The sequence below is a fragment of the Dasypus novemcinctus genome, chromosome 11, assembly GCF_030445035.2.
Source record: "Dasypus novemcinctus isolate mDasNov1 chromosome 11, mDasNov1.1.hap2, whole genome shotgun sequence".
In the NCBI taxonomy this organism is placed as follows: Eukaryota; Metazoa; Chordata; class Mammalia; order Cingulata; family Dasypodidae; genus Dasypus; species Dasypus novemcinctus.
Genome location: NC_080683.1, coordinates 7,799,192 through 7,826,188, shown reverse-complemented (window position 1 = coordinate 7,826,188; position 26,997 = coordinate 7,799,192). Strand labels below are relative to the sequence as shown.

Here is a 26,997-nt window from a genome sequence, read left to right as displayed (position 1 = left end):
ATGCCTTTGTTTTTGTACATATAGCTGTAAAGTAGGTTTCCAAGTCACTTTAACATGTACATCTGTAGGTAGCTTGGAATTTTATTAATGTGTATAGCACTTCACTTGTAAAGAGGATAGTGGTTTTAATTCAAGAAACTGAAGGCATTACTGTGCCCTTTTTTAACATAGACAATTTGTTGTAGGTTGCCAACTGGGAGCCTGGGTGTATTACCTCAAAGATTTTTTTATTAACCTTTGGGTATTTTTCTATGTTATTCAAGTCTTATTGATGGTGCCTATTGTCTATAGGAAAATCCACTGCCGGAAATTTTCTTGTTAATCCCCTTGAGCCAAAAAATGCAGAAAAACTCAAAGTGAAGATTGCTGATCTTGGGAATGCCTGTTGGGTGGTAAGTTAAACTTGTATCATGCTGTGTTTTTTTCAGAGTTGACTGGGAATGAGTAAGAATTTGGACTTAGTTATGCTAAAATAAGAAAACACCCGTAATTTTTTTTTTTTTTAAGATTTATTTTTATTTATTTCTCTCCCTTCCCCCCCCCCCCAGTTGTCTGCTCTCTCTGTCCATTCACTCACTGTGTGTTTTTCTTTGTCCACTTGCATTCTTGTCATGTGGCACCGGGAAACTGTTGCTTTTTTTGTTGGGTCATCTTGCTGTGTCAGCTCACTGTGTGTGTGGCACTACTCCTGGGCTGGCTGCGTTTTTTTTTTGCACAGGGCGCAGTTCTTGCGCGTGGGTTCCCCTACGCAGGGGACAGCCCTGCGTGGCACAGCACTCTTTGTGCACGGCAGCACTGCACAGGGGCCAGCTCCACATGGGTCAAGGAGGTCCTGGGTGTGAACCCTGGACCCTCCATATGGTAGGTGGATGCTCTGTCAGTTGAGTCACAACTGCTTCCCAAAACCTGTAATTCTTTACCCAGATTGCCACTTAACATTTTAGGAGGAAAACAATTTTTTTCTCCATTTTTTCCTTTTAGCATGGTACAATGAAATAATCTCCTATCCTCACCTATGTAGCTATCACCCATATTCAGTAATGTCAACTCTTGGCCAATCTTAGTCTTTTTTGGTCTTGTTTTTAAAGATGTATTTATTTATTTGTTTGTTTATTTAACCCCCCACCGTTGTTTGCTATCACTGTCTTCTCTTTGTGTCTGTTCATTGTGTACACTATGTGTCTGTTCTTCATCTTATAGGAGGCACTGGGTCCTGAACCCAGAACCTCTCATGTGGGAGGGCAACACCCAGTCACTTGAGCCACATCCACTCCCTGCTTGTTGTGTCTCCTTGTTGAATCTCCTCATTTCATCAGCTTGCCGTGCCAGCCCTTCACATCAGCTCGCTGTCTTGCTCATCTTTAAGAGACACTGGGAACTGAACCCAGGACCTCCCATGAGGAAGGTGGATGCCCAACTGCTTGAGCCACATCTGCTCCCCCAATCTTCTTTTGTCTGTATCTCCCATTCACTTTCTTTTGTTTGTTTGTTTGTTTTCCCCATCCACTTTCATACTCTTGATGCCAGTGTTCACATTTTTTCTTGTTTTCAAAATTGGCATCTAACTTTACAAACTTTCACCTTTTCTTATTCTTATAATATAACTTGGACACTTCTTTATCAATAAAAAATTTACATAAAATTCAGTCAGTTACACAGTATTTCCTGGTATACTGTAACCTTTAGATATTCAGTGTTTGGCAGCTCTTTGTGATGAACATCTTTCTTGATCTTTGTGTCCGTTGGACATAAAATTCCTAAACGCTAGATGTGGAATTAAGTCAAAATTTGAGTGCTTTTTTTTTTTCTAAAGGACTTTTTGATGTATGGTACCTAATTACTCTCCAGAAAAGATGCATCAGTTATTCCACCTTCTCCTGTATTCTGATTGAATAGTGGGACCTCATTTTAATTGATAAACTATTTTAATAATACAATCCCTTTTTACTATGTACCTAGGAAAGATGGTGTTTTGGATTATATTTAATGGACATCTTAAAATTCACAGCAGAATGACTTGCACGTAAATGTTACTACTCAAAAAGCCATGTGCTATGTAAATAGGAATGTTGAAGATCATTGAGGTAGAAACTGTAGCTGTTAAAAGTCGACTGTAATAAGTTTTATGCTTATTTTTTATTACTTCAGATTCCTTCTTTCATATAACATCATCTACCTAATGGTTCATAAACCACATAGTTCTCATTTCCAAATTGATTCTAGAATATTGCAATGAACTTTTAGAAAAAAGTAGACAGGGGTGGCACTGAGCGATAGGAATGTGGAACAGCTTTCCAAGTAGTAAGAATTACTTTACCACTGGTCCAAGCCATCATATACTTTCATATGTGTGACTGCAAATAGTCTGCTCTGTTCTGTAGCCCCTGCTCCTTACAGACTGTTGACACACACAGCTATCAGAGTGATCCTTTTAATTGTAAACCAGGTCAGTTGTTCTCAAAACCTTGCAGTGGCTGCCCTCAGAATGAAAGCCAAAGTTCTTACCATGACCTACCACCACCAAACAGCACTTGCTGTTCTTCTGTAATTTACTTTTGCAGGATGTGTATATGACTCCCTCCTTTTCTCTAGATTCCTATTGAGATGTCACCAGAGAGATGATATTTCTCTGACCTTCTCACAAAATTAGCAAACTATCATTTTCCCAACATATACACCTTCAACATATTCATTCATATATTTTCTGAATATATTTGCTTGCTTAATATCTGTCTCCCTAAAATATTGGTTCCATCATGACAGGGATTTTTTGTTCACTGCTATATCTTCAGTACTTACAATGCCAGATACATAGTAGGTGCTCAATAAATATTTAAGTAAATGAATTGTAGGGAAATGTATTGACTCTTTACCAAATATCACACGTATAGACATCAGATTCTTGTCAATTTTTTGCCCACACCATCTTTTGCACTTCCATGCCTTCACGTCTGTTTTTTTACCCATTTGGCACACTTTTTTTCACTCTTGCAGTATCTTTCCCTGTCACTACTACTATACCAGAATTAGTCTGTCTCTCTTTTCTTCAATTACTATATATATATATATATTTTTTTTTTCTTCTTGAAGTGTCTATCCACTAAAAAGACTTTACTTTCTCTTTATCCATTCACTCTTTCAGCAAATATATTGGCACTTACTCTGATCTGGGTGAACAAGACATGCATACCATACCCTGTAATAGAATTTTATGTAATTTTCATATAGGTTTTTTTATTTATTTAAGTTAAAAAAAAATTTTTTTGGAGGTATTAGAAATTGAAACTAGGACCTCATATATGCAAAGCTGAGCTACACCTGCTTCTTCTTAAAATTTTATTTGTTTATTTTAGTAATTGAATATTTTTCATCAGTTGTTCATGTACATAGTTAAGGCACAGTTACATAGATTTGATTTTAAAAATATATCCTCTTTGCTGATTTTTTTATTCCCCATAACTATATCACAAATAATGTATATTGTTCCTGTTTTGTTTTGTTTTTTCAATTTTAGGTATTATTTCTTTCTCCTGAAAAATGATACTTATCTACAACCATTGCATACGTCCCCATCTTCCAAATTTAAGATGAGTTTTGACTGAACTAGATGATCATTCCATGGTTATATTTTACTACATTGTTAGAACTTTGTAAAGCTATCCTCAGCTGAACTGAACATATATTGTATTATGATTCCTTTTCCCTTCCTGTATAACATTATGTACCATTTGCTTAGTTTTCTTTGTACTACTTATCACTTAATTCAACCCCATACTTTTATCATGTGGTATAAATGTTGCTTCAGTATATACAGATACATGAGGTTTTCTTTTAACTTCATCTTCTTAAAGAACTAGAGTCTTTTGATCTTGGTTCATCTGACTGGGTTGCCCTGTAGTCTTGCTGCATCATTGCCAATTGGGATTTTCCTTCACCATCATCCTAGAGATTATTTTCTTTCTCATCATATCCCATTTCCTATCTATTCTATCATCTTTATTGATTTACTCCATTGTTTTCATGAAGTACATATAACCTACAGTAGCTTCCTAAAAAAGGGTGTTGTCTATATGAGATTTTGGGGGGGACCTTGCATATCTTTATTCTCCTTTCACACATATTTGGCTATGTATAGAAATTTAGGATGAAAATCATTTTCCCTCAGAATGTTTAAGTCAATGCTCCCTGATTTTCTAGTTTCCATTCTTGCTGCTAAAGACCAATGCTGTTCTGATTCTTCATCTTTTGTTTGAAAACTTTTGCTCCTCTGGAAATCTGTAGTATCATCATTATCCCCATATTTATCATTTCATTCTGATGTGCCTTGGTAGATCTATTTTCATCCAGTATATATATACTTAGAGACTCATTATGCATTTTAGTATTGAAACTCTGGTTTTGAATCTTTCATGACTTTTTTGTTCTCCTCTCCTTCTTTGTCTCTGTTCTCTTATTTCTGAAATCTAGTTTTTCAAATGTTAGACCTCCTTTACAGGTCCCCTCATTTTCTTAAATTTCTCCCTTATTTTCTATCATTTCCTTTTGCTTTATTTTTTGGAAGATTTCTCAACTTTTTCTTACAAACCTTGTTTCCCATTTCTCCTATCATGTTTACTTTCCAAAAGTTCTTTGGTTCACTGAATTTTTAAAGATACTGCATCCTCTTCTTGTTTCATAAAAAAAAAAAGCTTTTTTCTCTTTTTTTAATTTCTCAAAGGATATTGCATTTTTATTTATTTTTTGACATTTTCTTTCTCCTTATGGTATCTTTTTCTTCTAGGTTGTCTTCGTTATCTCTAGTGATCCTTGGTTATCTTACCGTAGTTGGAATAGTAGTAGTAAAAACTGTTTGGAAGCCCTGTGCCTGGGTGGGTTTTGTTGACTGTTATTCATTATAGAATGATTTTGGTGGGCTGTTTCATTTCATGCTCAGATGTCAGGATCTTTGGGTCTTTCTTGTTGGTCATTTTCCCCACAAAAGACATGGATGGGAACAGAGTTAAGCAAGAACAGTGGAAGTTTCAACCTCCTGTAAAGTCTCTTTATCTCCAATTTGTTTTAGTTTCCTTTGCTGCTTAAGTAAATACCATACAAAAGCATAGCTCAAACAATGGGAATTTAATGGATCATGGTTTGAGGCTAAGATTGAAGTCCAAATCAAGGCATCATCAAGGCAACGCTTTCTTCCTGAATACAGTGATGGTCTGGGGCTGGCTGCCAGTGATTCTTTGTACTTCACTTGTCACTTGGCACGGTACATGGCAGCATCTCTTAGTCTCTCCCTTCCCTTTCAGGTTCCATTGATGTTCAGCTTCTGGCTTCTTCCTCTGTGGCTTTTTCTCTCTCTGTCTGAATTCCACTTTTTTTTTTATAAAGGACTCCAGATATAGGATTAAGACCCTTCCTGATTGAGATGGCCCACATCTTAACTGAAGTAACCTCATCAAAAGATCCTACTTTTAATGGGTTCACACCCATAGGAATGGGTTGTTTAATAACATGTTTTTCTGGGGTATATATCTTCAAACCACCAGAGTACTCTACCCTCAGCCTTGCCTGGTGTCCTTCAAAGACCCTATTTTACCCATCCCATGGGAATAAACTGTCAAGTAGTCTGTGAGAATGGAGGAAGGGGCCATTAACCTGCATCATGCTCTGTGTTCTGGAACTCTGTTTCTTAAAAGGTTTATTCATTAAAATATAACTCTGTCAGCACTGAACAATCCAAAAAGGAAATCAAGGAAACAGTTCCATTTATAATAGCATATATCTCCAGGAATAAATTTAACTGTGGATAGAAAAGACTTATACACAGAAAAAGACCTAAACAAGTGGAAAGATGTTCTGTGCTCATGGATTGGAAGACCTTAGTATCATTAGATGTCAGTACTACCCAAAGTGACTTATAGACTTAATACAGTCCCAATCAAAACTCCCAATGGAACAGCTAATCATCTAATTCATATGGAAGGGCAAGGGATCTCAAATAGCCAAAATGATCTTGAAAAAGAAGAAGACTCACACTTTCTGATTTCAAAACTTACTACAAAACTAAATCAGTCAAAACAGCATGGCAGAAGGACAAGTGTATAGACCGGTAGATTAGAAATGAGAGTATAGAAATTAACCCACACCTCTGTGACCAAATGATTTTCAAATAAGATGCCAAGTGTACTCAGTGGTAAAGGAGTGGTCTCTTCAGCAATTGGTACTGGGAAAACTGATAGCAATACTCATAGAATGAAATTGAACGCTACCTCACATCATTTAAAAAAATTAACTCAGAATGGATTAAAGATCTAAATATAAAAGGTAGAACTATAAAACTTTTAGAAGAAAACATAGGGAAACATCTTCAGGACCTTGTATTAGGCAGTGGGTTCTTAGACTACATCAAAAGCATGAGCAAAAAAAGAAAAAATAAATTGAACTTCATCAAAATTAGAAACTTTCATGCATCAAAGAACATTAAGAAAGTGAGAAGACAACCAACAGAATGGGAGAAAATATTTGCAAATCATATATATGATAAAGGATTAATATCAGAAATTTTTGAGAATTCCTACAACCCCAAAACAAAAGATGCACAGCCCAATTTAAAAATGAGCAACAACACAAAGACAAAAACAAGCAAAGGACTTGAAGACATTTGTCTCCAAGGAAGATACACAAATGGCTAAAAAGCACATGAAAAGGTTTTCAATATCATTGGTCATCAGGGAAATCCAAATCAAAACCACAAAGAGACATTCATACTAGGATGGCTATTTTTAAAATAAATAAATGGTGAGAATGCAGAGAAACTGGAATCCTTATACATTGTTAGTGACATTTTAAAATGGGCAACCACTGTGGAAATCAGTTTGGCCATCCCTCAGAAAGTTGAAAATAGGATTACCATATGTATTAGTCAGGGTTCTCTAGGGAAACAATCAGCAAGAGATATATGTCAATAGTGTGCAATTTTATAAGAGTCTCTTCGTGTGACTGTGGGGATGCACAAGTCCAGGTTCCACAGGAGGGCTGCAACCAGGGGCTCCAATGAAAGTCCAGTGAAGGTTCTTGATGAGGCCTGGGAGATGTTGGCTGTCCAAGGCGAGCTGGGAAATTCTCACTCAATGCTGGAATCACTTTCCATTTTAAGGCATTCAACTGATTGGATAAAGCATCACTCATTGCTTGTGGCAAGCTCCCTGATTGATATAATTGTAATCAGCTATCTATGATTTACCATTGCAGTAAAGTCAATGGTGACTGAAGTCCATAAATGCCCTTGTATTACAGTTAGCACAGTGCTTGCCTGCCCAAACAACCGGGCACAATTACCTGACTGAGTTGACACATTAGCCTAACCATCACACCATACAACACAGAATTCCCACTGTTTTAAATTGCTGAAGCTGCTGGAGCAAAATACCAAAAATGGGTTAGCTTTAATAATGGGAATTTATTAGGGGAAAATCTTACAGTTCTTGAGGCAACACAAGGCATCACCAGAGATGTCAGCTCATCAAATTGCAGCTGAGGGCCATCCTGGACTCCTGCCACCTGGCAGGGCAAATGGCGGGTCTGCTGGCCGCTCTTCCGCTTCCTCCTCCAGGCTCACTTTCTCTCCAAGCTCAGTTGTGGGTGTACAGGCACAGTGGCTATATCTTCTGGGCTACTCTCCTGATTCCAGCCTCCTCTCTCAGCCTCTCGGGGTTTCTTTGTCTTCCTGCAGCTCTAGGCAACCCTGCAGTCCTCTCTCTCACATGGCAAGGACAGAGTGGCAGCTCTCTTTCTCTGTGTTTCTGCTTTCAGAAAAATTTGTATATTCATGCAGTGGAATATTATTCAGCTGTAAAAAGGAGTGAAGTCCTGACACATGTGGTAACATAGATGAACCTTAAAGACATCATATTGAATGAAATAAGCCAGACACAAAAGGACAAATATTGTATGATCTAATGGTTGAAACAATTAGAATAAGCAAACTTTAGAATTAGAATCTAGAATATGGGTTTCCAGGGAATGGGGTGGGGATAGTGAATGGGACATTAAGGCTTAAAATATACAGTGTTCCTATTTGGAATTATGGAAATATTTTGGAAATGGATGGTGGATTTTGGTAGCACAACATTGTGAATGCAGCTAATTTAAAAGCACTGAAATATATCTCTCAATATGATTAGAAGGGGAAATGGTAGATTGTATATATGGGAACTGTATTAAGGTTCTCTAGGGAAACAGAACCATCAGGAGATATCTCTAGTACTATGAGATTTTATAAGATTGTCTTATGCAACTGTGGGGATGCAGAAATCTAGATTCCATATGGGAGGCTGCAAGTTGGGAACTCCTTTGAAGATTTTTTGATGAATTTCCCAGGAGAAGCTGGCCGGCTGAAGTAGAATTGGAAATTCTCTCTTCTGGCTCCTGAAATCATTACTTCTCCTCTTCAGCTGATTGGATGAGACATCTGTCATTGTTGAAAGAATCTCTTCAGTTAATAATAGATGTCATCAGCCATAGATGCAAACAACTTCGTGATGATTTAAGTCCACAAAATGTTCTCACAGTAATAATCAGGCCAGTGCTTGCTTGACCAAACAATTGGGCTCCATCACCTAGGCCAAGTTGACACATGAACCTAGTCATCACAGTCCACCTCTTGTCAACTTGCCAGCCATACATAAAAAAACAGTAACAGACCTATTTTTTGCCCAATAATACTCAACTTTCCTGCATACAACCGGAAACACTAAATCTCTCCGGAATAGGGTGTAAGTCCTTGGGTCGTATTCACTATTGAACTTGATATTCTGTAACTTAAAAACTAAAAGGTGAAACGAATACAACTTATGTCATATAATAAGGGGATAAGATAGGGAAGAAAACAAAGAGGTTTGCTTTATGTACATATTAAACATACTCATAACCAAACAAGGAAGAATATTCATAACCACACAGTAATAGATTAAAAGTTTTTTTTTAATCCATAGAACTACACTACACAGTGAACTATAAGTTAAACCATGGACTTTAATTAACAGTACAATTATAAAAATGTGCTATCACCAATTTTAACAAATGTTCCACACCTTTGCAAGGTGTTGGTAGGGTGGTGGTATATATCTTGATTGATTGTTCTGTAAACTCACAACTTCTTTAATAAAGAAAAATAATAATGAAAGAGACAATAACCGTTAAATGCAATCCATGATACTGTACTACAATTAATTATGGGGGAGAAAAGGTCCAAAAGGACAATATTGGGACTTATAAAAAAAAAAAAAAAGACACATAAACTGTAAACTTTCTATCATTTTAAGAACTTTATGTACCTATACTTACAGTGGTTACATAAATGAATATTTTTGTTCTCAGGGAATGTCCACAAAAATATTACATGTTTACAGAGCGTGATTTATACAACCTACATTCAAATGTTTAGAAAATCAATAGCCAGATAGTAGGGTGAATGGGATAGGTAGGTGGTAGGTACGTGGGTGGATAGGTAGAATGATGTGGCAAATGTGGCAAAATGTTAAAAGTAGGTATATCTATGTGATGGATATGTTCTCTATATGAGTTTTGTATTTTTTGCAACTGTCCTATAAGTTTGAAATTATTTCAAAATTAGAAGTTTAAAAATATATATGTGTGTGTGTGTGTATGACTTGTTTCTCACTTAAGTGAAAATTTAGGAGTTGATTCATGTATATGTTTCCAATCTACACTCCTTACTTTCACTGATTTGTGACCACACTTAGTGTATTTGCAAGGCACTAGTGATGCGAGAATGACGACATCTTCCTTGAACAGCATGTCCATTCCTCTGATTTCTGCCCTCTAACCTTTGTGTGACTTCTGACTTCTGAACCCCAACTTTCTAAACCATATCACCTGCAGTGCATTTCCATTTTTTCTGTCAGTTTCTTCAAACTCAGTATCTGAACCCATTGTTATCTTGTAAAACCACTTCCTTCTCCAAGTTTCTCCATTTCTGTTTTTGTCAACAGACAGCCAAACTTTTAAGGCTCTCTGCCTCGTTTTTTCCCTTTGGGGCCTCCCTCTGTCTCCCATGTCTAGTCACTTCATTTTTAAATTCTGTTCATTTCTGAGATGTCCTTGGGTTTAACTTTTTTTTTTTTAAGCACTGTTCCCCTCCTCCTGCCCTGCCCTTTTTGCTGTCTGCTTTTTCTTCTCTTCCCATTTTATCTCCTCTAGAATTCACCAGGATTCGATTCTGGAGAACTCATGGGGAGATTCCCTGTCAGCTGCGCCACCACAGTTCCTGGTTTCTGTGATACTTCACCTTGACTCTCCCCTTGTTTCTCTTCTGAAGTGTCATCATCTTGCTGCGTGACTCACTTGCACGGGGCACTAGCTCATTATATGCGGGCACTGGCTCACCACACAGGCACTTGTGTGGGCACTGGCTTGCCATGCAGTCACGCTTTCTCTTCTTTTTCACCAGGAGGCCCCAGGGATTGAACCCATGTCCTTCCATATGATAGGCAGAAGCTCTGTCCTTGAGCCATGTCTGCTTCCTAGGTTTAACTCTTACCTCTCATATTTCCACAACCATTGGCCAGATTTGCATTACTAAACCTAAATCTTGCCACCCACCAGAAAAACTGGAATAATATTCTCAGATGTCTTATCAATCTCACATTCTTCTATTCAGTAACATGCAGTGGTTCTCTCTTGTCTGCCAAATAAAATCAAAACTCTTTAACCTAGCAATTGGCTGTATTTGGCTTCCTTTAGCCAAATGTCTTTTTGTGCCTTTATTTGTGATATTGCCTCTATTTTGTGTACTTTGCCTTTTGGTCAATACTGGTTTTCTTCTTTAAACATTCTCTGCCTGATTTTCCCTCTCCACAAATAACCTTTTCCTTTTTTTGAATTTCAGCAGGATTGGAGGATTGTGTTCTATGCTTTCCTGTACATATTTTTGAATTTTGTTTCTTAAGTATTTTTATTATTTTTTTATTGTGGAAATTTTCAAACACAAAAGTAGAGAGAATATAGTTATGGACTACCATGCTATTCTACAAAACTGTTGTCACACAACTTTTTTTTTTTAAATCTTCCTTTCATTTTTAAAATTTATTTTTAAAATGTATTTTAAAGAAACTTTAGATTATGTAAATGTTACATAATAAATATAGGGGCTTTCCACATGCCTCACTCCTTCCCCCCACACACACTTTCCCACATTACAACATCCTTCATTTAGTAAGGTACATTTGTTACAGTTGATGAACCCATATTGAAGCACTGCTGCTAACTGTGAATTATTAGTTATGGCAAAATATATAATGGCCTGTATCTCCCATTGCCGAGTCATTCAGGACAATTCTAATTACCCAAAAATGCCTCCCTATTACACCTATTTTTTCCTCTCCCATCTCCTCAGAACCTCCAGTGGCCTCTGCCTCCACATCAATGATAAAAGTTCTTCCATTGCTAGAATAACAGTAAGTCTATAGTAGAAAAATAGCAAGTCTACTTTAGTCCATTGCTCTTTCTTCAGTCTTGAGGACTTGGGGATGGTGATGACTATTTTGCCTCTAATTGAGAGGGGCCTTAGATCCCATGGAGCAGATGGATGGAATTCTTCTTGCTTGTAGTTGCAGACTCTCTCTGTTCCTTAGGATGGTCTTTGACCATCATCATCACCTTGTTAGTTGTCCTGGTGTCACACAGCTTTGACAGTTATGAACTAGTTGACACTCTAGTTTTATCTATGTCCCCATCTGGCCCCATATCCTGGGTTGTTTAGATTATTTTGAAGCTTATCCCAGGCATCTTATCATTTTCATCTGTAAATATGTGTTTTCTAAGAGATAACTTTCATATAACTGCAGCACTTATCACACCTAAAAAGTTGACAGTTTAACATTCAGCATACACCCTGCCCAATTATCTCATAAACATTTTTTTAACTTTATTTATTTGAAGTAGGATCCAAATAACTTCCATGTATATGAAATTGGGTACTGTGTCTTTTAAATTGCTTTTTAATTCCTCTTTTTTCATACAATTTATTTGTTAAAGAGTTTCTGGTGATTGTTTTGCTAATTGCATCCCCATGGTACCTAACTTGTTTTCTTTTCCCTTAAGAGTTCCTTTGCCAATGAGACTTGATTAGATTCAGGTTTGATTGGGGAAGGGGGGTTGAGGGTAATGGGAGAATGAGGGCAAGAATTCTTTCTAGGTGGTGATATAAGCTTCTTAACTTGAAGCCTGTATATGGTCTTTTATTTTCTCATAATAAGCACATAGTAAAGAAAAGTTTGAATTAAATCTAAATTGGGGTTATTTATGTGTTTGTTGAAGTTTTTTTTTTGCAAATAAATAACTTTTGTTTGGGAAAATAGTTTCCTGTGTCTTAAAAGTAAAACTATTGTTGGGAAGTGGATGTGGATCAAGTGATAGAGCTTCCGCCTACCATATGGGAGGACCTGGGTTGGATCCCTGGGGCCTCCTGGTGAAAAAGAAAAAAAAGTGTGCCTGTGCAACAAACCAGTACCCGTGCGAGTGTCTGCATGGTGAGTCAGTGCCCACACAAGTGAGTCAAACAGCAAGATGATGACACATCAAAAGAGAGACAAGCGGAGAGTCAAGGTGAAGCTCACCAGAAACCAGGAACTGAGGTGGTACAATTGACAGGGAACCTCTCTCCACATCAGGGGTCTCCAGGATCCAATCCCGGTGAATCCTAGAGGAGAGAAAATGAAAAGAGAAGACAACACAGACAGCAAAAACAGCAGGGTGGGAGGAGGAGGGGTGGGTGCAGAAATAAATAAATAAAGCTTTTTTAAAAAAACTGTTGTTATTCCCTGTATCTATGAATCTAGACTCATCGGTCTGCAAATACAATTTGAAGTTGACTATAAAGCAGAATGTTATTTGGAACTGATAGCACCAATATGATACTGAAATTAGCTAAATGGAAACTTTGATTTGGGGAAAACTTCAGAGAATTTATTTTAATCTCTTTTATTAAGCAATTATGACTTGTTACATTTTGAGTTAATGAACTGAAAAATACTATTTCCTTCTCCATTTACTCAGCACAAACATTTTACTGAAGATATTCAGACAAGGCAATATCGTTCCCTGGAAGTTCTGATAGGATCTGGCTATAATACCCCTGCTGACATTTGGAGCACAGCATGCATGGTAATGTTTTTTTTTCCCTTGGCCTTCCTTTGTTATCATTTGTTATATGGTATTTGTTACATGGTAGTTGCATACCTTGCCTTGTTTGCTAATTTCAGTAGACCAGCAAAATAACAAGAAGAAAAAGAATCTTTCTGTGGGAAGTTTATATGTGGTGGTATTGGCTTTTTTTTCCCCTCTCTCCCCTTCCCCCCCCACCCCGGTTGTCCATTCTCTGTGTCTATTTGCTGCGTCGTCTTTGTCCGCTTCTGTTGTTGTCACCGGAATAGGAATCTGTTTCATTTTGTTGTGTCATCTTGTTGTGTCAGCTCTCCGTGTGGGCAGTACCATTCTTAGGCAGGCTGCAGTTTCTTTTGCGCTGGGCGGCTCTCCTTGCGCGTGGGGCTCCCCTGCACGGGGGACATCCCTACGTGGCAGGGCACTCCTTGCGCGCGTCAGCACTGCGCATGGGCCAGCTCCACACGGGTCAAGGAGGCCCGGGGTTTGAACCACGGACCTCCCATGTGGTAGACGGACGCCCTAACCACTGGGCCAAGTCCGCTTCTGGTGTTGGCTTTTTTTATCTGCATCCTATCTATTAACGTCATCTTTCAGCCTCTAATCCTGCTGATTAGTTTCTTGACCATTAAGACATCTATCTTTTGCTTCATTTCCCTTAGACTGGTTGTTGGCAGAATAATAAACACGAGGTATTTAATGGTATCACTTTTCCATATCTGATAGCAGGAAGTAGACAAAATTTGAACAAAACTTCGGATTTAGTATCTTCATGATTTTAAGTATAATTGGTAAGAAAAATGAGGTAGGGGGAGTGGATGTGGCTTAAGTACTTGAGCACATGCTTCCCACATTGGAGGTCCCAGGTTGGTTCCTGGTGCCTCATAAAAAAAACAAGCAACAAGCAAACAAAAGAAAAAAACCAACTCAGGGGAGCCCATGTGGCTCACTGGTTGAGTGCTAGCTTCTGACAATTGAGGTCATGGGTTCAATCCCCAGTCCCAGTACCTTAAAATAAAAAGAAAGTGAGGTAGGACAGCTACCTAACTCACCCAGTAACAATAACATATCTCTTGAAAGGGTTCCCTTTGTTATAGTGAAAAACTTAAGTTTCCTTTTTTCCTTTTTTTAAACAAATTTTATTCTTCCAGCATAAATGTAATTTTACTCCCCTCTAGTAGAGATTGTTGAAGACTGGAAAGTTGAGTCATCCCTTAATTCCTTTTCTCTAAAATAACATGTCCAGCACCACATCCCTTCCTAATGTCAGACCTGAGGTCAAAATCAGTACCCTAGTTAGTGCATTGAACACTTCTACATCTTCAAGTCTCTGTAGGAAGGAAACATTAGGACTTCTACCACCAGGTGAAATAGCAGGTGGCCAACCTACAGTATAGATGGTGGCCACATTATCTTAGAGAAAAAGATCTAACTAGAAAGTCCTCATTTTCTGTTTGGTAATCACTGCATGGCACTCTGTCATATCCATGTCGTCTGTGAATTTCTAGGCAGCCTTTAAGCTGTTGTCAATATTCCTTTTTGCCACCTAACTTCACAAGTTATTTCTGAATTTGACTGTATTTGTGTGTTTAAATTGTCACTGTTACAAGTATTTTAATCTTCTGAAGCCATTTTCCTCTCAAGAATGTTGTGGAAAAATGGTATACTACATTTTATAATTGGTTTTGCCTATGTCTGTCAGCGTGACCCTGACCAACTTAGAACAGGTTCTTTGGTCAGTGTGAGAAGAAAACAGGAATGATAATCAGGAGACCTGGATTCTAGGTTGGCCTTTGCCTTTCTGTTTTAGTCACAGCTTTCTCATCTATAAAGGAAGTTTGTTGAAATAGGTAAACATCTAACCAAGAGCTCCTACAGATATTAACTTCTGATGTTATGGGTTTTTGCCATTATATTGTAAAATTGTAACTACCAGCAACTACACTATTCCAAAAAAATAAGTTCCCTTACCAACAGAGTATACCCAAGTGAAAGAATTTAATAATTTTGCAGAAACATTGAGCAGTATAGTTTGTGTAGTTTTTTAAACTTTAATTTCTGTATCTTTACTGAACTCCAAACATAAGACTTTGAGATTTTGAAAAATGGAAGTACTGATTTCAGAAGAGATTAACAAAATTGATGGATAAGAATAAGAATCACAAATTTCTCTTCTTCTTTGGGACTTAGTAATTCAGACTTAGAATAAGTATCTGTTCTATCACTGTGGCTCAGTTTCATAATGAACTGATGAATATAAAACAAGCTATGCCTAGCAAGAAGCCATCAGATCCCTGACATTCTAGAGACAAGTATGTGATTCCTGGAACTATCCTGAAACTCCTGTTTTTGTGGCCCCACTCTGGATGATAGTACAGTTTCCTAGTTTTAAGAAATGCTGCATTGCCATAAAACTGCAGAAACTGACACTAGGGAGCCACTGAGACCTAAACCTAGATTTAATTGAGAATATACTCTGACTTAAGTACCCCACAGTTCTTGAGATTGTTTAGACTATTTTCTACATTCACTGACTTACTCAAAATTGACCCATAACTAGCACTTGACTTCTAACTGTACCTTTATAGCATTAACATTCTGTTTTTTAAATTGTTTTGTTTATAAAAATCTATTTGTAGTCAATGGGGAATTCACATAGTCCTGTTAGCCCAATAATTGACCTGTTCTTAAAAATAATTACTGTCTCTTTTAACAGCTATATTTCTATACTGGTTGGCCCTTATCCCAAAGGAAATCTCTTAAGACCCTCTCAAATACTAACTGACCGTTAGCAAGAGTTTTTTTGTTGTCGGTGACAATGCTTTTCCTTTCCTGGTTCGTGAATGCTGACCAGCTGATCAAATAGAATAAGAATGTCTCCTGCTTCCAATTATAGCTAGGTTTTCTGTGGTTTTCTACAGATCTAGGAAATGGAATGCTCCATTTGGGACAGCTGAAGGAAAGCTTTCCACAGCAAAGGTTAAAACTGTACTTTTTTACAAAACACTGAAGAGTCATAGGTACAAAGATGTCTGAATTATTTGGTTTTGGTTACATAGTCTCAGTTTCTAGCCATGTGGAATTAAACCATGGGAAAATAATGCTTAGGAGTAATTCAGTAACTAAAATTAACTTAATAACCAGTTGTGCCCCCTCTCTTACCCAAGAAGGGAAACTCAGAGGACTTAATTGCTGTGTTTTGTTTTGTTTTGTTTTTTGTTTTGGACAAGGAATAATCCACGTTGTTATTAACTGCAGTTTTCTTATTTTTCTCATTAATTTTCTCGTTCATATAAGTAAAAAAGTTCTTTTGTAATAATCTTAGACACTGAAAAAATTATCCCCTGCAGGTTTTTCCAAGGAAAATTATTTGAAGTATAGACATATAACAATAAGCTTTCCAGGTTTTTTCCTCTTCGGTGCTTTCATACCTATCCTCTTTTTCTTAGGCCTTTGAACTGGCCACAGGTGACTATTTGTTTGAGCCTCATTCAGGAGAAGAATACACCCGAGATGAAGGTGAGTCACCTTAACCAAGGACATCTTTGCATGGTAGTTACACTTTCCAGATGTGGTTAACATCATTTGTTGTACTGAAATGCCTTACTCTTTTTAGTGTACTAAGTATGTATATATCCCTCTGTCAGAGGATTAGACAGAAGGACACAGTTGGTGAAACTAAAACTTCTGTTGTTTTATCTTCCTTTCTTTATATATCATTGATTTGTTCTTTACCCAATTTGAATTTTTTTCCTTTTCTGAAAATTAGTCATAGCTTTTTCTTTTGAAATGATATAAAACTTTAGAATTCCACTTAAACCAAAATTAATTGTTTTCTATCTTTTGATAGTTGATGGGAAAAGCCCAAGCTGTCAGTTGCTCCATTTGAGAGGTCTTGCAAGTAGACATCTGTGTCAGTCTGATTTTTCCTCTCATGATATCTGTCATTCAGAGAAATAGATGTTGAGTTGGTGTTTTGAATGAAAAAAATATTAATAAGACTTTCACTTTATTTATTATACAGCTTAGGCAGCTTTTATTTTGTTTGCAGGATTAATGAGGATTATTTTGAAAGAGCACTAGCAATATACCATCCCAGTAGGGAGAATATGTCCTTTACTTTCTTGTGCTTTCCTCACTTCTTTAGGATATCAGCTTTTGTTCTCTGTGGAATCAAGAATGCTCTCTATTTCCCTAACCTTGGTTCCCTGAGATATTAATAGGCAATATTAATAGGTAATGCTAATATTCCTGACAAATACAGTTTGGAAAATTGCTCATTCCCATAGCCAAATGCCTGTTTTGACAAATATATTTGGACATGTTTTGCATATATAAGCCCCTTGTGAGAAGATACTTTAATTACCACCCCTGTACACACTTGGTTTTCCCTGTTCTCTGTTCAGCCTTTTTCTGAATTGTAAATTTGGGACTATAGGATTACAGTATTATAGAAATACCCCACAATATCTGGAGGGAGGTGAATTTTTTTCTCTTTATTTCTCTTAACTTACTGAACACACACTGTGGCTGGAATTACATTAATGTTGCCCATTGAAATAAGTTTGAAAAGTCTGAAATAAGGAGACAAAGGCAAACTACCCTACATATTGAGATCCTTATTTATTCCCTCCTGTACCAGTCAGTGCTGATATTCCTTAGGTCAAACCTCAGACCCCCTGTACTGTTCTACATTTTGTCCTGTAAGAGCAAGAAAAAGCAAAACTTTATACCTGGACTCATGTATGCAAACACTTGGAATAATACTTGATAATTTTGCCATTCAAGTACATCAATCCTATGACTGACAAGCTAGAGATAGATTGCTGGAATTAAATGTGAAATAACAATTTCAAGGGGAAAATAATTCCTCCAATATAGGAAAAGTATTAAAAGGACTAATACTTCACTTGGAAGTTTGCAGTAAGAAACTTTGGTTTCACTTATTCCTTGATAGTCTCTCACATTGGTTGTTATTAATGGTAATTCATATAAAATCATCTTTCTACATTTCCTGTCTAAAAAAGGCTGAAATTTCTTGGCAAACAGAAACTTGTTTGGTAAACCATAAGTTCAGTCAGAACTGCCCAAAGGTTATAGTGGATTCATGAATGTAAAACCCTTTTAAAATGATACCACTGGGCCCTTTCTACATGCAGAAGGTATATATGATCTGAGACCTTCACAAATCCTGAGATATAAGGATATCTCTAGCCTTTTATTTCCCCAGTAGGGTACATAATTGGAGGTTTTTTTAGTGATTCCTTTACCCTTAATGGTTCAATAACTACTGGATTAAAGTCATTCATTAAGCTCTTTTTTGGCTAGGAGCAATCACATTTAAAACTTCATCATGCTCCTAGTTCCTGTTGCCTGCAGAGTGAAGAGGGCAGTAGAGATCTTGGAGGAGGTGTGGAAGCTGGCTCGTCCTGGTTCACTGCCTGCTGACAGGCTGCATCCAACCCTGGCAGTGCTCACAGTCTGTACTCAGACTGTGGCAATTACAAGTCACTGCATGAGGTGGACATTTTAGTGACCTATTCAAGTAGCTGTACTTTTAAAAAGTTGTGCTAATTTTTATTTAAAAAGGTGTGCTTTAAAAAAAAAAAAGCTGTGGACCAGACATGATATTTTTGTTGTTCTTGTTTTTCATTTGAGTTCTATCTCTTAGCTTCATTACTTATTCTATTGGAAGTTCCATTTTCTCATCTTCAAAATGAGATATTATTTGTTGCCTGTTCTACAGAGTGATCATGAGAGCGCAAATGAATGATAATATATGCAAGCGCTTTAATTGTCATGAACATTCTTTTATCAAGTGATATTATTACTGCTTGAAGCCCAGACTAATATTATAAATAACAGTTTTAGAATGCCTGAAGCATATTAGTATGGCTTTTTAATGTAACTAAACCTAGCTACATAGGCAAAATACAAGTAAAGATGTAGGTAAGCCTCCAGAATGTAGAATGAGACTTGCCAACTACTGTCAGGCAATCAACCACCTGAAATAATTCCTGGTGTTCCCAGCCTCCCCTTGAGTACTCTTGGTTTTGTTTGTAGTTGCTTTTTAACAGCTAGTCCTTGAAAAAGCTATTCATAGAAGAAATCTCTTCTACAGCTTGTCCTTGATCCTGTTCTTCTTACCCTTCTATTTTAGACCACATTGCGCATATTATAGAGCTGATAGGCAGAATTCCAAGACGCTTTGCCCTCAGTGGGAAATATTCACAGGACTTCTTCAATCGCAGAGGTAGTATTGTTAACATTAGTTTCCATCCAGACCCCAGGGATACTTCAGGAAGCAGCGCATTCACACCAAAATTGTATTTAGTTTTAGTTATCAAGTCCCACTGGAGTGGGCACCTGATTTTTATAGATTTCTGGATTCTCCATTAGATGGATAGAGTCCTCCTTTTCCTATTTAGAACAGAAAGCAAGCCTGAGATGCTTTACAAAGAGGTGTGCATGCTACTCTTTCTGCCAATGTCTAGAGCTGCAGTTGTTACTCCTGTTATGTATGTCTTTTTTTTCCCTCTTGAAATATTTGAAACATACAGATCACATTGCATTGATCATAGAACTTCTGGGGAAGGTGCCTCGCAAGCTCATTGTGGCAGGAAAATATTCCAAGGAATTTTTCACCAAAAAAGGTAAAATAAATGTGTCTGTTCCCTGACATTAAGGGGGCAAAAATGGTTAAAATGAAGAGGTATGTACAACTGTGTTCCCAACATCTAAAGAAGGATGACATTTTAGTGACCTACAGAATATTGCGCTGTGACTTACCAGAGGGTAGAATAGTGTGATCAGGAGCACATTGTCTGGGTTCAAATCCCAGCTGCTCCGCTAGCTATGTAACCTTTGACATGACATATCGTTTCTGTGCCTCAGTCTGCTCGTTTCTAAATGAGGATATTAACAGTGTGTACTTAGTATTAAATTCAATTATATATGTATATGGTACCTGACACATAGTTGGTTGTTGATTACTCCTGCTACAGCACTTCTGAGAAGGGCAGATTTTTGTTGGTACTAGTTTAAGAACCATCTCTACCAGGAAGTGGTTGTGGTTTAACTGATAGAGCATCCACCTACCATATGGAGGGTCCAGGGTTCGATACCCAGGGCCTCCTGACCCATGTGGTGAGCTGGCCCATGTGCAGTCCTGCTGCATGCAAGGAGTGCCATGCCACGCAGAGGTTTCTCCCGTGTAGGGGTGCCCCACATCCCTGGAGTGCACCCCACAAGGAGAGCTACCACGTGCAAAAAGCGCAGCCTGCCCAGGAGTGGCACCACACACATGGAGAGCTGTCGCAGCAAGATGATGCAACAAAAAAAGCAACATAGTTTCCCGGTGCCGCATGATAAGAATGCAAGTGGACACAGAAGAACACATGGCGAATGGACAGAGAGCAAACAGGGGGAAGGGAAGAGAAATAAAATAAATCTTTAAAAGAAAAAAAAATGAACCATCTCTACCAATGGGCAAGTGAGTTTAGTTTAAGCTTCTTAAGGGCAGAGACAACTTCTCATTCACCTAGGATCCCAGATGATACTCAACAAGGTGACTTTTAAGCACATCAGTCATGCAAACTGTTTTCAGTTTGGTAAATTCATGCATGTTATCTCTTATTAATGAAGGGAATAGAAGAAAAGATAAAACTTTTCACCTCAAAATTTTTATTTGATATAGTGTATGTTGGCTTATCTACATATGTATATCTTATACATTCCAAATAAAACTTAAAAGCTGAAGTGTGAAAAACTGATCTAGAAGGAATTAGAAAAATGGCTTTTTTCCCCAGTTGTTCCCTGGTGCCCTTTTTCCCCACAACCTTTACCGTAGGGCTAAGAAAAGTCATTTTTCTAAACCCTTGATAGCAGGCATCCTAAGGATGGGGCAGGAACTTGGTTAAGTGCCTCATAAGAGTTCTTCGTCTTGTTCAGAGTCAGATTAAGGTATGTGTATACCAATTGGGAGTCAAATAGGCATTCACTGCCCACTGATCAGACTTAAAATAAGTGTTGAATATGAAAAAACCTGAAAGCAGCATTCGCTCTAATAAGCCATTGATAATTGACTGTCTCTGAAAAAGTATAACTTCAAAGAAGCAAAAATTAAATTGACATTCCGGAGTAGTGCATGTGTGATGCTACTCTATCTGAAGGCTATATAGAGTTTGTTTAGGTTCTACTGCCTTTGGACATGTTTGCCATGGTGTTAACTCTATTTTTAAGTAACTGCCTCATTTTAAAGCAGTATTTACAAGACACTGAGCCATCAAAAAGTACAAAACAAATTGTTCTTAGTATGTGCTGATAGACTGTCTCTGTACATGTATGAGGCTATATTGAATATATAGGCATTTAATATCCATTTTAGTGAATACCTAGTTCCTGATAGGCCTGCCCAAATCCACTAAGAGAAAAAATTCCTGGAGTGGGAAGAAAACAAATGATCGTAAATTTTGAAGCCCTCAGGAAAAAAAAAAGATACTTCTTTCCAAGGAGTACATTAGGGAAGTGGTGCTTTGTGAATGGAAAAGGAGTAGATTATGATTGTAAAACTAGATTTATTATAGACTGCCTGGATTAGTTCCTGGATTTCCAAAAGAGGATGTTGTCACTTGTCAATGTTGGTCAGTTGCTTTTGTACTGTCTTCACTGCAGGTGACCTGAAACACATCACGAAGTTGAAACCCTGGGGCCTTTTTGAGGTTCTAGTGGAAAAGTATGAGTGGTCTCAGGAAGAGGCAGCTGGCTTCACGGATTTCTTACTGCCCATGTTGGAGTTGATCCCTGAGAAGAGAGCCACCGCTGCCGAGTGCCTCCAGCACCCCTGGCTCAACTCCTAAGCCCCTGTCCAGCACCGCAGCAGAGATCACACACTGACCCTCCTCCCCTCACCCCATCTCCCAAACATTTCCCTCTTCTTTTTCAGGGTGAAGCTCTTCCTTCAAGGGTTTCTAGATTTTTTTTTTAATCCAACATGTTCATTTGGGTTTGCTTATATGACCCTGTGGAGATCCCCACAGCCATTGGGCATCCTAGGTGAATTTGGCCTCGATTGGGCTCTGCCAAAGACTAATGAACTGAAATGTGAAACAGCTTATCACCCTGTACCCTTGCCTTTCCATTAGGATATCCTTTTAAATTGTAAACATCCTTTTTAAAAAGAGCTATGAAGATGTATGAGCCCATCCTTTATTCACTGACTCTGAGAGTCGACTTTTCTAGTGCATATCCATTGCTAGCATAAGGATGAGGAGGGAGGAAGAGTGTTAATTCTGTGTGCAGCAGAGACATTAAACTTGCTGTATCCAGGCTGCATCATCTTCCTGGATTGTTTCTGTTGTTTTCATATTTACATATTCCCTTGCAACTTTTAAGCTACTCTCTTTTAAAGGCTATATAAACACCAAGTTTGGGTACCATTTTATCACTGTTCAAAGCATCGTCAAATTCCTTTCATCCTTTGATAAATCCAGGATCTTCAACTCCAGTCTGATTATTGATGGAAGCAAAAATGGAACCATTGAAAAACAGTTTTTCAGAAGTACAGGTGTTTGACAAGCAGTGCTTTCCTATGTGTCTTAGGTTATTCTGGGATCATAGTTATTTTGATGAGCTTTTTATGTTTGTTTGTTTGTTTTTTTTAATCTCTGGCCGTCATTTAACTCATTGGATTTGAGTTTGTTGCCCTATAACTAAAGAATTCCAGATAACTAGAAAGGAAATCTGGGTTTCAGAGCTTTCCATCGAGGAAGAAATGTCCGAGCTCTAGACTCTTTCTGAACAGCCCCCTAACTTTATTTATGGCTTTTTTTCTTTACTTTGCCCAAGATTTTGGCTTCGAAGCAGATTCCTTCTGTGGCTTTACCTCTTTCTCATTTTCTCAGAGGTTTAGAGTCTTACATGAAACCCCAGGATAAAAGAACCAAGGGAAGGGGAGGGGTGGCACTTTTTTTTATTGTTTTTTTTTGTTTGTTTGTTGTTTTTTTTTTGAGATTAGCCATTCTCCGCTGCTATTTTCTTGTATAATGTAAGTTTTTAACCTCAATTTTGAGATGATTGAGATGTATTTGAGACTTTTTTTTTTTAATAAGAAAAAGCTTTGTGAATATTATTTTAGGATGGGCCTCTCCTAGACTTGCTCTAGATGTTACCTATTCCTCTGGTCGTATTGAAAAGCAAAAGTGGGACAGGATTCACAGCTTCTTGTTCAGCATGGACCAAGTGGGCCTTGGGTATTACAGCATTCTCCAGAAATGGCTGCAGGACTCTTTTAATTTACAGAAAGCCGAGGAGGTGCAACTTGAGGCTCGATAGCAAAGCTCCTGATGAGACTGTTAGGTAGTCATTTTTCTATATGGGAGATTGGAATCTTGTTTCTCTTATTTCTCCACCAACAATGGCAAAGGAAAGAGTGGTGCCATTATGCAATCCATTTAACTCATCAACTCATTACCCTGAGTAACTATGGCCAGCCAGTCATCGGATCCTTAATTGAGTACTCTTGAAATCAGACATGTTCCTGTAGAAAGAATTTTAAAACAGGCTGTCTATGCACCTATCAAGTATAAAGAAAATAGATTAAACAACGGCAGGGAAATCCTTCAGCAATTCATATCCACCTTGGATTTTCAGCTGTATCTACAGCTAAAGCAATAGAAGACAGAACTGTATTATCTTCTACACTGGAAAATCACAATTGTGGAATTAAGGGAATACTCATGATGAAGTTAAGATGTTAAAAACCCAGAAGGCCCCCTATTTTAGCAAACAATTGACATGAATGAGAGGACATTTTCATAAAAGAAAGAAGCTTTAACTCATTTTGGAAATGTTTCCCCACTCTACTAAGGGCTTTTTCCCTTTCATTTAAGGAGCCAGATGATGTAGAAGATGTAGAAAGAGGTAGCTGTAGAACTTGATCTTCCAAGTACCCCATGTACCTTTATTGAGCTTTATCGTAATACTGTCAAATTGCCATGATCTCAGTAAGGATTTCTATTTGCTGTCAGTTAAAAATACAACCCTGAATACATTTTTATTCTTTCTACTGGGTGCATTGTCTGTTTTCTTTGTAAATGCAGTACAATAAACAAATTATTTAATAACCTACATGTTTCCAGAATATTTCTGTTCATTTGTTGCCCAGCTTGGTCTGATCCTAACTTCCGAGTGAAGGAAAGGATTGGCTCAGTAAACTTTTGGAACTTATGTATGGAATGAAACTATATGCTTTGGACATTTGCCATTTTGTGGGATTTGTAGCTTTGCTTCTAGCTTTAAGTTGGTAGCAGAGTTGGGGGTAACTTAAAATACATTCTGGAAAATTCTGAGGAAATTATTATTCCCTACTACTAGTAGCATTTTTACATAACATTTGTAGGTTTTGTGTGTGTGTGTATGTATGTGTGGGATTCCCCTCAGATTATAAATGCATTGTGTGTAAGATACAGAAGACATGGAAGTATAAACTCTTAAATAAGGCACTGACTTTTATTCACTTGTCCAATTTACCTCTTAGGATAAATTCCTAGAATTGTTAGGTCAAAGAGTAAGCACATTATTAAGACTTTTAATAAACGTTGCCTCACTTACCTAGGGAATACTCGGACTGTTTTGCTATGTACCAAGAGTGTTTGAATGGGCCTGTTGTAATCAGGCTCTCTTCCTAATAGCTGGTATTGCAAAAAGGAGGGGGGATCTGTGGAATCTTGTTTTAATTTGCATATCAGATTTCTAGTGGAGTCAAAACTTGTTTTATTGGTTTATTGGCCAATTGTATTTTTTGCTCCTTTGCCTAAATTGCCCAGCTTTCTTTTGTAGTGCTTCCTTTTTTGATTTGGTTAAGGACTTGTTATATATTAAAGGTAATGATTATTTTTGTCATTTTTGTTCCACACTTTACCAGTTTTCATTTACCTTTCCATTTTTTGTGGGTTTTTTTTTTAGTGTTATTCATATAAAGTCCTTTATCACCCCTCAAGTACATAAACTGCACTAGTTAACTGTTTTTAATGTTCAATACTTAAGACATCTAGTGTGCCCATAGGGTTGGCTAGACCTTAACCTGTTTATTTAAAACAACAACAAAAAACACTTGGAATTCATCAAACTAATATATTCATCAGACTGACAGACTAGGCAGCCCCTCTGAGCCTTATATTAAATATCCAGATCTAGAACCCCATAGTTTCGGAATGCCTTAGTGCTGTTTTAGGAGAGCATGTAGCTCTCTTAGAAGTGATTCCCAACCAGGGAAGTTACAACCCCTCTGTTAACTTAATTTGCTGAGCCCAGAGTGAATGTCCATAAGGATATCATTTCGCTGCCCCAGAGCAGGTGTAGGTTATAAATAGACTAAGGAAGTAATGAACTTCATTCAGAATAGGTCTATGTCATAAATAGCTTCTTGAGCCTTCCAGTTGGGCCTTCTGAGGAAAGTGTTTTGCCCTTATACTACTGTATAACAGAAAAATTGATGGTTTACTGATAAAAAGAATCACCATGTATTTATTTACTCCAAAAATAAAGCCTATAAGACAGTAACTTAAATAGTTCTCTTGTGTTTTACCCACTAGGTTGGTGCATTTGGAGTTGGCAGAGCATTGGTAACTTAAAAGTTCTCTTACAGTCTTCAAAATACTGATACATAAACATGACTATAAACCTTAAGGCCTACTGAAAAAAATTTTTATGTCAGTTAAAACGTTTTTTGAAATTGCAGTTTAAAAAAAACTGCATGTAAGGCATTTATTTTTAAGTTCTTGCACAAATGTTAATCCACAGCTAATCCTTGTGATATCAGAGAGATACCACGGTTAAAAAGCTAGAAAACTTGAGATCAAGAAAAGTGTGTAGAAGTTTTAACCAAGTCATTAAGCAAGTTTATCTTAGCAGCTGATTTTGTTAATAGACTTTACTACTCTGTAAAGGGAGGAGGGTTTCTATTACATGGATGTTTAATTTTATTTTTATTATTTTTAGTACTGGTAAAATATACATAAAAATCACTTTAACCATTTTAAGTGGACAAATCTTTTACAATACTGTGTAACTTTCATCCCTATTTCCAGACTATTTTAATCATCCCAAACCAAAACTCATATTCATTTTGTAATAACTCCTCATTTCTCTCTACCACCAACCCTGGTAACTGCTATTAAGTATTTCATAAAATAGAAATCACAAAATAGTTGCAGGGAGCTTTTTGTTTCTGGCTTCAGTCAGCATAATGTCTTCAAGACTCATCTATGTTGCAGCATGTACCAGAACTTCATTTCTTTTTACAGCTGGATAATATTCCATTGTACAGATACACAACATTTTGTTTATACATTGATCTGTTGATGGACACTTAGATTGCTTCCACCTTTTTCCTATTGTAGGTAATACTATGATGAGTATTTGTGTATAGATATCTGTCTGAGACCCTGCTTTTTAGTTCTTTTGGATCTATATCTTAGAGTGGAATTACCAAGACATATTGGGAATTTTGTGTTTAACTATCAAACTGTTTTTGACAGTGGCTGCACCATTTTACTTTTCCACTTACAATGTACTGGAGTTCCTATTTCTCCACATCCTTATCAATACTTGTTTATTTTCAGTTTTTTTAATAGCCATCCTAGTGGGTGTGAAGTGGTATCTCATTGTAGTTTTAATTTTCATTTCTTTAATGACTAATGATGTAGAACAATTTTTCATAAACTTAAGGTCCTTTGAATATCTTTGGAGAAATGTTCAAACTCATGGCCCATTTTTTAATTGTCTTTGTTGTTGAGTTGTAGGTGTTCTTTACACTAAATAAACTCT

The 26,997-nt window shown here is 37.3% G+C and overlaps 1 protein-coding gene across 3 annotated transcripts in view; it reads left to right on the top strand.

Annotated features, from left to right (window-relative positions):
• SRPK1 (SRSF protein kinase 1) overlaps positions 1-24,297 on the top strand; it is a 94,353-nt gene extending 70,056 nt beyond the window's left edge. Inside the window, exons 12-17 of one of the 3 annotated variants that reach the window (XM_058306635.1) lie at positions 292-392; positions 13,066-13,173; positions 16,620-16,689; positions 19,331-19,423; positions 19,731-19,823; positions 21,844-24,297. In XM_058306635.1, the coding sequence (XP_058162618.1) occupies positions 292-392; positions 13,066-13,173; positions 16,620-16,689; positions 19,331-19,423; positions 19,731-19,823; positions 21,844-22,028 (650 nt within the window). In that variant the 3' untranslated portion in view covers positions 22,029-24,297. The remainder of the gene's footprint in view (positions 1-291; positions 393-13,065; positions 13,174-16,619; positions 16,690-19,330; positions 19,424-19,730; positions 19,824-21,843) is intronic. The other 2 variants (XM_012525070.3, XM_058306636.1) reach the window with 2 other exon arrangements.
• The last annotated feature ends 2,700 nt before the right edge of the window (positions 24,298-26,997 follow it).